The sequence below is a fragment of the Ranitomeya variabilis genome, chromosome 5 (assembly GCF_051348905.1).
Source record: "Ranitomeya variabilis isolate aRanVar5 chromosome 5, aRanVar5.hap1, whole genome shotgun sequence".
In the NCBI taxonomy this organism is placed as follows: Eukaryota; Metazoa; Chordata; class Amphibia; order Anura; family Dendrobatidae; genus Ranitomeya; species Ranitomeya variabilis.
Window position 1 is genome coordinate 217,802,629 of NC_135236.1, and position 12,094 is coordinate 217,814,722.

Sequence of the window (12,094 nt, forward strand, 5' to 3'; positions counted from 1 at the left end):
TAATAATAAAAAAAAAAACGGCGTGGACTCCCCCCAATTTTTGACAACCAACCTTGCTAAAGCAGATATCTGGGCGCTGGCATTCTCAGGCTGGTAAGGTGCCATGGATATTGGCGCACCCCCAGCCTAAAAATAGCAGCCTGCAGCTGCCCAGAAAATGCACACATCTATAAGCACCACCAATTCTGGGACTTTGCCCGGCTCTTCCCACTTGCACTGTAGCTGTGGCAAGTGGGTGATAGTTGGAGGGGTTGATGTCACCTGACGGTGACATCAAGCCCAGAGGTTGGTAATGGAGGGGCGTCAATAAGACACCTATCGATTACTAACCCCATAGTCACATTGTAAGAAAACAGACACCAAGAATTAAGTCCTTTAATTGAAAGAATGACAGACTCTTAATAATCTAAATTTAACCATACTTACAACCTCGCCTAGTTCCACGGAAGCCCTCTTTCCCCTGTAATAAACTCAAATTTAAAAAAAACCCAACAATATACCACACCTGTCTGTCATTCTGTCCCATGCCATAATCCATGTCTGGGGGGATAATTAGTTTTCAACCTGGACGGTGCAAAGATGCAACCGTCCAGGCTGAGAACCACTTGTGAATGAACAGCTGCGAGCGCAGCCTCACAGACTGGTGGTGACCTCATTGAGATTACGTCCCGTTACTGAGGCTCCGTTCCCAGCCGGGCAGAACTGCGGTGACCTCGGTGAGATCCCCGCTAGCACCGTGAGAAAGCTGGGAACAGAGCCTCAGTGACATCACCACTAGTCACTAAGGCTGGGCTCGCAGCTGTTCATTCACCAGTGGTTCTCAGCCTGGACGTCACATCTTGGCACCGTCCAGGTTGAAAACTAATTATCCCCAAGACATAGCTTATGGCGTAGGACAGAACGACAGACAGGTATGGTATATTGTTTTTTTTTTTTTATTTTTGATTTATTACAGGAGAACTAGTGCTTCGGTGGAATTAGGCAAGGTCGTAAGTATGGTTTAATTGAGATTATTAAAGGAGTCCGTGTCATTCTTCCAATTAAACGACTTTATTCTTGGCGTGTGTTTTCTTACAATGTGACTATGGGGTTAGTAATGGTGGTGTCTTATTGACGCCTCTCCATTACTAACCTTGGGGCTTGAAGTCTCCGACAGGTGACATTAACCCCCCACCCCCCAACTATCACCCCACTTGCCACCGCTACAGGGCAAGTGGAAAGAGCTGGGTAAAGCCCCAGAATTGTTTCCATGGCCCCTTACCAACCTGATAATACCAGCCCCCAGCTGTCTGCTTTAGCAAGGTTGGTTGTCAAAAATTGGGGGGACCCCACGCCGTTTTTTTTTTAAATGATTTATTTAAAATAAAAAAAAAATACAGAGTGGGGACCTCTCTATTCTTGATAACTAGCCTTGCTGAAGCTGATAGCTGAGGGTTGCAGCCTCCAGCTGTGTTTTTTGCCTGGCTGATTATCAAAAATAAGGGGAACCCATCTCTTTTTTTTATTTATTTATTTACTTAAATACTTCCATCTGCCACTCCTGCTATCATTGTTATTAGCGGCAGCATGTTTCAGATGATGGGAGCAGTTGTCCTATCAGCTGACACCAGTGACCGGAGGTAAACTTTATACCTCCGATCACAGCTGAGAGCTTGCGCTGTCTTTTGACAGCGTGGGAACAGTGGGTCTTTGATCGGCGGGCATGATTTCACCGGCAATCAGAAGCGGTGTTTGCCATGCGCTGTCATGCACAAGACAGCACGTCAAACACCCAGTGTTCGGGCAGCCGAACCCGAACAGCATCATGGACTTCCTGGTGAAGTCTGTGTTTGGTGTCTGTGCCCGAACAGTAGTTGTTTGGTACGGACGTCGAACTGTATTGTTCGGGTTCGCCCATCTCTAATGGTAAGCATTATATGTGCTGGAGTGCTTCTTTAAAGGTATTGTTCACTACTAGGACAACCCCTTCCTGATCAAAATGTTTGGCCCCCATAAAATAATAAAGCCTGTACTTGCCTGCTGTGCAGGTGGCACTCGCTCTCCCTGGGTCTCTTGTGCAGTGTTGCGACATGTGACGCCGGCACCCAATCAGTGCTGGCGTCACTGTCTCTGCCTTTTGATGTTTCGAATATGAAGAGGAAGTCCAGGCTGCAACTGATCTTGGACTTCCTCTTCATGTTCACCTTGTCTGACGGCGGGGACAGTGACGCCAGAGTAACGTATCACGGGGACAGCGAGTGCCGACACAGCGGGAGCGGCGCTGGCATGGGAGGCGGTTATATAGGCTTTATTATTTTATCGGGGCCAAGCGAGAGGTATGCAAAAAAGTTGTTTAAGTACTGGACAACCTCTTTGAGCTTCATTTACAAAAATTTTAAAAACCCATTAACATTTTGGTAATTAGCAGTGAAATTATTACCCTTCATAAAATATATAAATACATATTACACTATCATAATTCAGTGCAGAAATCATCATTTTGCTGATTCTGGCATCAGTCAATCTTGCTAACAGATCTACCCAATTGGCAAACTCCTATAACCCAACAGGAGTGTTCGTTTCTCATACATCACATTTTAGTATGGTGTGTAGCAAAAGCAAGGAATCAGACAAATGATTAAACCAGATAGCAAGTCCTGGGGGATTTATGAGGGATTTCAGCTCTGAAGTCTGCATATTTGTAAATGAAGCTGGGGATTACCAGCAGCAAGAAAAAGGTTATTCTATATATGAAGTATATAAAGGGGTTGCCCAGTTTATGTTAACAAGCCTGTTAGAGCCCTGACCTGTGCAGCTTACTAATATATAAGCTTTCCAGGTCCTCCTTGTGCACTAGTTCGGATCACCTTCCTCTAGCGGCTGCACAGAGCTCCCGTCTGTCAAATGGCAGAGCATGTGAGATAGGAGCGTCACAGTCAGTAATTGGTAACCGCTGTACATGGACCAGCCATTCTTCCTCTGTAGGAGGCGGATGGAGCGCTCTGGTCATATGCTCTCCCACCAGCGGCCACAGAGCTGCGCGGGCCGAGAGGTTGATATAAAAACAAAAATCAGCGACAAGAAGAGGAAAAGAAGTTCATTTATCAGAGTGGACTCGCACACACTAAAGTCCCATACAAATTGAAACCCCTGACAAATGTATTCTTCAAATAGAAATATTTGGATCCAATAAAGTGCAAAAATACAGTCCAGCAAAAATATACACAAAAAAGGAGTTCACTTTCAGTGCATACTGTAACCTTAAAGGGAATCTGGTCAACAGGCTTTTGCAATGTAATCTGAGGACAGCATGATGTAGTGGTTAAAACACTGTACTCAGCGATGTGTCACTTATTAGATTGTGCTGTCACTTACTTACCATACAATGAAGGTTTTATCAGCAGGAGATGATTACTGCCTGGACTGACCTGTTAAGACTGACGGCGCCACCCTCTGGGGATGAGCAGCTCACTGTCACTAGACAATGTGCAGAGAGCCTGGAGTGGGCGGGGCTAGACTTCTCAGCTCTGCTAAATGCTGCATCTAAGAACTTTGACTGTGTCACAGCTGCTGCACCCAGTAAACCAAGTGATACATGGTTGGAATCAGGGTCTCTTTTTCTAAATGATGCTACTCAGATGAGCTCACACAAACTGGGTGGCAGATTCCCTTTAAACAGACATTGCTGTAGATCCACAGGAGACATTCCTGGGATTATACCTGCCAACTCTTACCATTTGTTACACAGCCTTTCGTATGTATCTGCTATCGGAGGTTCTCATTCCAAAATGTACAAATTGCAAAAATGAGCAAAATAGGCAGTGTAACGTTCTAGATGCATCTGCTAATTGGATAGGCTTATGGGTAAACCCAACTATGACTCCTGCTGTAAAATGCAGATTGTAATGCAGTCACGGTCATAAACACTCCGTGAGCCGCCGGCCTGGCAGCACATCCAGTCTACATCTCTTACTGTAAGTTAACCACTTCACCGCATGAGGAGCTGGCAATGGGTAACAACAATGCCAAGCACTTGGCAACGTTCACGGCCATAAGCCAACAAAAGGTTAATTACTCCCAGGTCTTCAAACCCTGATGCCCTACAGTGTGCCCACAGCCCTATGGCAGCTTCTTAACAGAGCCGAGCTCCAAACCCAAGGGTTCTGGCAGGCGTGCTTTGTAGAGGAGGACACATATCATCTTTAATGGTCTTATCGAAAAAAGCAGGCCAGCTTGTGATCAACAGATTAGGTTTACAGAGGTACAGAACAGGTCAACAGACAGGACAGGAGGACAGCACATACCGGTAACTGGTACAGAGGAATATCCACTTGACCAAGAAAGTCATCTCTGGTCTGAAAAGGGAAAACAGCAGTTAGCGGAAAATGGCAGAAATGACCTTCAATACCTAGAGCACACTACATATCAGAGCTGATGAATCAGAACATCGCTTTACACAAATCATGGTTTGCAGATTGCTTTGTTACGCCTTTAAGGAACGGGCCAATTTTATTTTTATCCTCACTCTTCCAAGTGTCTGATTTTTTCATGTAAACCAAAGGGATATAAACAACTGTAAGATTGCTTTTTTTAAAATTATTTTGTATTTTATTTTTTTTAGACTTTTTATAGCTCACAGTTCAGAATACATTTTTTTTTAGGGATATTATCTAACAAATGAAAAATTGGGATGATTTAACTTTTAGTTTTTTCTACATTTACCATTTGTTAAAGAGAATTTGTCAGCAACTTTTATCCCCTCCCTCCAAACATTTGACTGTGTAGCCCTTTAAAAGATTAGTCCCTTTATGACCCCAAAGTTCAGATAGCAGCAGCCTCCTCTGGACTAAGGGTACCGTCACACAGTGCCATTTTCATCGCTACGACGGCACGATTCGTGACGTTCTAGCGATATCGTTACGATATCGTAGTGTCTGACACGCTACTGCGATCCGGAACCCCGCTGAGAATCGTACGTCGTAGCAGATCGTTTGAAACTTTCTTTCGTCGTCTAGTGTCCCGCTGTGGCGGCATGATTGCATCGTGTGACACAGGTTGTATACGATGTGCGCACAGTAACCAACGGCTTCTACATCGCAAATACGTCATGAAATTATCGCTCCAGCGCCGTGTATTGCAACGTGTGACCGCAGTCTACGACGCTGGAGCGATAATCATACGACGCTGCAACGTCACGAATCGTGCCGTCGTAGCGATGAAAATGGCACTGTGTGACGGTACCCTAGCAGATCAGTGGCCATTTCCCAAACGATCTGTCAATGAGACCAGCGGGGAGGGGAGGATACTGCTAGTTTGGGGCAAATTCATCTGTATTGCAGTGTATTTTCCAGTTAGCACAATTCTATAAAGCACCTCCACCATCCAATTACATAGATGCCGCTCTCTAACGCCTTCAGTGCAGCAGTCAGAATAATGTGCCTCAGTCCAAGCTCGCTCTGAATGCAGCAGTTATAAACACGCATCATCTACCGCATATTTAAGCTGGCATAGGTCCTGAAAGTGCTCAGGACCCGTACACACGTACTTTCTACCGCAAATCAATGGTTTTTATTGTAAATCTACTTGCAGAAAGGGGTTAATCACACACAAAGGTAAATTTAAAAAGACCATTTTTCTTAGGCTCTGTGCCCATGGCAGCGCTTTGGATGTAGAGCATGTTCACTGCGTCCAAAGTGCTGCTGGCTATTGAACGCAAGTGAATCCGCATGTTTTCACTGAACCGTACGGAATCACTGCGCCCAATACATTCTATGGGGGAAATTTCTAGCATCTCTGCAAGAGAAATCTGACATGCTGCAGTCTGGAAAGACGAGCTGCATGTCAGTCTCTGCGGGTGAGCTGCAGGTGTCTCAGGACACTTAGGGGGTATGGGATTTCTTGAAATCCCATCCACTATGCTGTAACATCTGGCAGCTGCGGGTTGGAGGCTGCACAAGTATGCAACATAAAACTTGCAGCGTTTGCTGACCGTGTGCACCTACCCTTATAGATACAGGTTCTCATTTTCAGGACCAGCACCATTGGGAAGAACCATTGTTCTCAGACCCCAATCCTTCCTCGGGAGATGGCTGCAGCAGAACTAATGGAACGGTGTCCACACAGGTCTCTCTATGAAATTACTACAGAAGCTGCTGAGCCTGGATTTACCAGGAAGGGGTAATTTGGGAATACGGTACCAGTTTAATTTGAAATAATTTTCCAAGATATTTTAAGAGTGGTCGCTAATGAGAACCAATTATTGCTTAAACACAGCTAATCTTTCCAAAATTTAAGGGAACTGGTCATCAGAAATTCACTTTGTGATCTAATGACGGAAGATTTTTAGCTAAGATATATTGAATTTTTTTTTTTTAAATAAAAAGGTTTGCAATTTGCATGCTTCAGTTAGGTCTTATACGAGAACACCTCCTTCCTGTTCTGCACAGAACTCTCTTCAGTTGTTTCATCATCAGCGAGTATCACAACCAAATGTAACACCTCTATATACAGAAGATAACAGCGCCCATCATTCACAGGATGTCACAGCTCACCTCCTACCTCTCCCTTCTCAATAACCTTGGCCCAGGTTAGGGTACATAAAATAACGCTTCAATACATAGAGGGTCTTTGGCGCTAGTCGATGTTGCAGATAGTGGCAAGTATGAAAATTAGAAGTTATTGTTTTAATGATAGTAATATGAAATAAAAAGCCAAACAATCAACAAGTATAACGGAATTAATAGGTCATTGCTGATCAGATTCCTTTAATGAGCAAAATACAAATACACTTTTGATTGCCAGAAGGTCTGCATCCCTGTAATTGGTATACAGAATGAAATTGCACACTGAACATTAGTCTGTCAGCACCTAAACACACAGCTCATTGTCTGCCGCACCAGAATACTCCGACACACAGGTCACTAATCCAGGGATCTAATGACTGAAGCAATTAGAGTCCTTTTACTTAGGATCTGGATATAGGACACGGTGGGCAGGGACGATTATAGCTTTTCGGCTGCCTAAGGTGAACATTTAAATGGCGTCCCTCCCCACAGTGCAATTTAAAGGGAGCCTGTCACCTTAAAAACAAACAAACAGATATTAACAAATATGGGGTTAATCTGCAGGTTATTGGCATTGGACCCATGCTGCTGGGAGGAAATGGACTTTATTCCTCCTGGTAATGGCGCTGGTTCAGTCACCGCTCTGTGTATAGTGAGCAGCGGCTGTAGCTGTGCCCCCTGCACTGACCGACGACGGCTCAGCATTAGGGCCGGCTGTCAGTCTAACTGAAGCAGATCTCACCATTATTGTCTACGGTCAAGGTGACACCTCTCCAATCCCAGGAGACATGCTTTGCGTGTTTTTATTTAGGTTTTAGGCTACGTTCACATTCGCGTTGTGCGGCGCAGGGTCGGCGACGCAACGCACGCAAAAACGCATGCAAAACGCAGCTTTTTGTGATGCAAAAAAAAATGCAACATGCAGCGTCCTGTGCGCCCTGACGCTTGCGCCAAAAATGACGCATGCGTCACAAAACGCAAGACGAAGCATGTCCATGCGCCCCCATATTAAATATAGGGGCGCATGCGCCGCTATGCGTCGCCGAACCTGCGCCCGACGCAATGCAAATGTGAACGTAGCCTTATAGGACTGCTGGAGATGACCAAGCACTTTGCTTATTTATCTCCATCAGCCCCATAGACAATGAATGTAGTGCAGGTGTACTTGCAGAGATATGCAAGCACTGTACTTGACTATCTTCGGCAGTCCCATAGACAATTAATGGACTAGTGATGCCCATGCTTGTCTTCCACTAGATTGGGATTGGAGACATCAGAGCACCGTTGTCAGTTTCGGTAAGGGTCCAACTGGGTGGACCCCCAGCGATCATCTAGTCATCCCCTATCATATTGATGAATTAGAACTTTCAATATTAGGAATAATCCTTTAATGGGTTAAATAGCCGTATCACTGAATTCTGCTCTTTGGGCTGAAAGGCTTGTGCACCAGTCCAGTACCGCAGCCCCCAGAGCCAGTGCACTAATGCAGACCTGCAGGGATTGTGAGTGCTACTCACCATCTGGGGACACCACCATCAGCAATAAGGCCTCCTGGCTGCACAATTACCTCAGATGTAAGAAGAAAATGGCCAGTGAACACCACCAGCTGGGACCAGGCCATACTTACTACAGATGGCTCTATTCTCTTTACATGTGCACAGTGCTGAGGAACACAACCCTCACCATTTGTCTTTTGAGACTACTACCCCACAGCAGACACTCACAGCCTTTCTAAACCCTCTTCTATTTAGTTACATTCTTCTTGATCTGATTGCAAATTTTCTAATTGAGCTTTGTACATTAGATTTTGATCCACTGTGTCCTACATGGTTACAATCTGGTTAATATGCTGTACGCAGTTATTATCCATTTGGTTAATTTACGTTTTTCTTAGCCATTACAATTTTCTTTCTGCTTTTGTAAGAAGCTGAATGGGGATGGGCTTGATATGTCCAATTGATTGAAGCAACCATATATCACAGATATATATGTGTATGATGTTCTGTACCACCCTACATCTCCTCCCTCATCTCTGTGTATCGCTATACCAGTGTTCTTCATCCTGTAAGTGATCCAAGATGAACGTCCTCCATAACCCGAACCTCCCACCTCCATCTCCATAACGTCTCTCATGCTGCGCCAGTTTACTGGAATGATCTACGGTACCTCAAAAGATGTCATTATTACTTAGCCCCCACATTTTTACGTGGGCTTTAAGAAAACATTTAGACAGGCTTATCACCTTAATTCACTAACCTAATTCTTCTCTGTTGCTCCTTTCTAATTTCCCTGAGACTCTGGTCCTCCCTACTCATCTGTCTCCGTATCCTCCATGCACCAAATGGCACTGGGATGACCGGATCATGCAGCTTTATATCATAACCCCTATTGATCAGAATGATGGCTGGAATGTACATCTACCTATTCTGTCCCCCTCACTCCTCCAGTGACTGCTGAACTCGGTGTTACCTTTTTATAGTCTGTACATGTACCTGCCTAATTGTAAAGTGTTGGCGCTATAGCAATAAATTATGATACAATACAGTAGAGAGCAAAAGCAGTTTTCGTCAAGTGGTTTGATATCACGTAGGAATCACATGCATTTTTTGCCAATAACTCGTGTTACAAGTGGTCTGTTTCCTGACTGCGTAAAACCCACCTAATTATTTTCCAAATATTTAAAGAATTAAAATACAAGGTTACAATTTATTTCAGATTGATGGGCATTAACAATATTGCAGTTAACACTTGGGTTTTAAAAACCCGGCTGGCGTACAATGAAGTGTCGACATGGATTTACAGACTATTTCTCCTCTTGCCATATGGTTGTGTGAACTTGTCTGTGGCTGAACCCATGCAATGCACCATTAGTATAACCCCTGTATACTGTAAGCAAACTGTACATAACTGGCTTTTCTGTGTTAGGGTACCGTCACACAGTGCCATTTTGATCGCTACGACGGTACGATTCGTGACGTTCTAGCGATATCGTTACGATATCGCAGTGTCTGACACGCAGCAGCGATCAGGGACCCTGCTGAGAATCGTACGTCGTAGCAGATCGTTTGGAACTTTCTTTCGTCGCTTGATCACCCGCTGACATCGCTGGATCGTTGTGTGTGACAGCGATCCAGCGATGTGTTCGCTTGTAACCAGGGTAAACATCGGGTAACTAAGCGCAGGGCCGCGCTTAGTAACCCGATGTTTACCGTGGTTACCAGCGTAAACGTGAAAAACAAACAAACAGTACATACTTACATTCCGGTGTCTGTCCTCCGGCGTCTCAGCTTCTCTGCACTGTGAGCGCCTGCCGGCCGGAAAGCGAGCACAGCGGTGACGTCTGACGTCACCGCTCTGCTTTCCGGCCGCTGTGCTTACACAGTGCAGAGAAGCTGAGACGCCGGGGGACAGACACCGGAATGTGAGTATGTACTGTTTGTTTTTTTTACGTTTACGCTGGTAACCAGGGTAAACATCGGGTTACTAAGCGCGGCCCTGCGCGTAGTAACCCGATGTTTACCCTGGTTACCCGGGGACTTCGGCATCGCTCCAGCGCCGTGATTGCAACGTGTGACCGCAGTCTACGACGCTGGAGCGATAATCATACGATCGCTGCGACGTCACGGATCGTGCCGTCGTAGCGATCAAAATGGCACTGTGTGACGGTACCCTTACTGCTCCTTCATTCCACTCCACAACACCAGTCACATTTGTCTTCATAGAGCAGGTTACACCCAGAGGATCATGAGCCTAAAAGTGTTTTTTGGAAAATTGGAATTTGACTTGCAGAGTACCCCAGAGTATGTTCTCCCCACACATGTACTAACTGCTCAACTAGTGCTTCCTTTAAAAACAAAGTACTTTTAAAAAAAAAAAAATAAAATAATAGAAGAAATATCTGCACTCCTGTACAAGAAGCCCATCATACAATTCCAATGGACCATTTTGGAAAGTTCCAGAAACCTGCTACCAAGTGATATATGTTACCAAAGGCAGGGCTATTATCAAAATGTCAAGATGTAAAATTGGCATATGGGGCTGACACAATATGGAAGGAAGGCATGAGATAAGGTTGTGCATTTCTAACCTATACAGTTCTTAAGGTACCGTCACATTTAGCAACGCTGCAGCGTTCTAGACAACGATGCCGATCGCTGCAGCGTCGCTGTGTGGTCGCTGGAGAGCTGTCACACAGACAGCTCTCCAGCGACCAACGATGCCGAAGTCCCCGGGTAACCAGGGTAAACATCGGGTTACTAAGCGCAGGGCCGCGCTTAGTAACCCGATGTTTACCCTGGTTACCAGTGTAAATGTAAAAAAAACCAAACACTACATACTTACATTCCGATGTCTGTCGGGTCCCCCGGCGTTCTGCTTCCCTGCACTGTAAGCGCCGGCGCTGACAGTGCAGGGAAGCAGAACACCGGGGGACGCGATAGACATCGGAATGTAAGTATGTAGTGTTTTTTTTTTTTTTTTTTACATTTACACTGGTAACCAGGGTAAATATCGGGTTACTAAGCGCGGCCCTGCGCTTAGTAACCCGATGTTTACCCTGGTTACCAGTGAAGACATCGCTGAATCCGCGTCACACACGCCGACTCAGCGATGTCAGCGGGAGATCCAGTGACGAAATAAGGTGCTGGCCTTCTAGCTCCGACCAACGATGTCACAGCAGGATCCTGATCGCTGCTGCGTGTCAAACACAACGATATCGCTATCCAGGACGCTGCAACGTCACGGATCGCTAGCGATATCGTTGTTAAGTTGTTCAGTGTGAAGGTACCTTTACTCATGCCACTGGGGGATGCATGCTACGTACTTGTGCAGCGTCCAGATGTTACAGCATTTCAAGAAAACCCATGCCCAGTATGCGTGCACCGACGCCCATGACTCACTCGCGGAGACGAGATAAATGTCACCCGTACAATGTATTGGACACTGAATTTACACGGTTCAGTGAACACCAGGGCTGTGGAGTCGGAGTCGGTAGAAATGTACCGACTCCAGCTTTAAAAAAAATGTATTAATATTTCATAATTGAACTTTCATATGAATTTTATAATTGTTACTCAAATATATATGTTCTATCAAACTATGAACAACAGTGATAAGCAGTTCTGCTGGAGATAGAGACATTTCTTACTTCTTGTGTGTCACTGTTCTCCACTGCCCTTATCTAATCTTATACTTGGTTAACCTCATGGTGCCCCAACCCCCCTACTTACAATGTATGAAACTGAAAGTGAAAATGTGTTGCAAATTCTTAGTAGTAAAGCTCCTCCTCTAAACTAGATGTTTACTAGGTGTGCGTCTTCCAAGCATCTCACAGCTGCTACTCAGAAGAGGAAGACTGTAAGAAGTATTATCCTTTCAACAAACTTTGCATCAGTTAACTGTGAGTACATGAGGAATAACAGTATTACTGACCACTATATCAGTTGTACGACCTGGCAATAATTTTGTACAATTGTTTTTAGGAAAAACAATTGTCATTTGGATTGTGAATGCAGAATTAAAAACCTGAGAATGTCAAAGAAGCGTCACATTAA

The 12,094-nt window shown here is 44.9% G+C and overlaps 1 protein-coding gene across 5 annotated transcripts in view; it reads right to left on the minus strand.

The window, feature by feature from the left end:
* The window catches only part of NEDD4 (NEDD4 E3 ubiquitin protein ligase), a 175,650-nt gene that overhangs the window by 56,994 nt on the left and 106,562 nt on the right, over positions 1-12,094 (minus strand). For all 5 annotated transcript variants that reach the window (XM_077263792.1, XM_077263791.1, XM_077263795.1 and 2 more), the window contains exon 6: positions 4,284-4,334. In XM_077263792.1, coding sequence (XP_077119907.1) covers positions 4,284-4,334 — 51 coding nt within the window. The remainder of the gene's footprint in view (positions 1-4,283; positions 4,335-12,094) is intronic.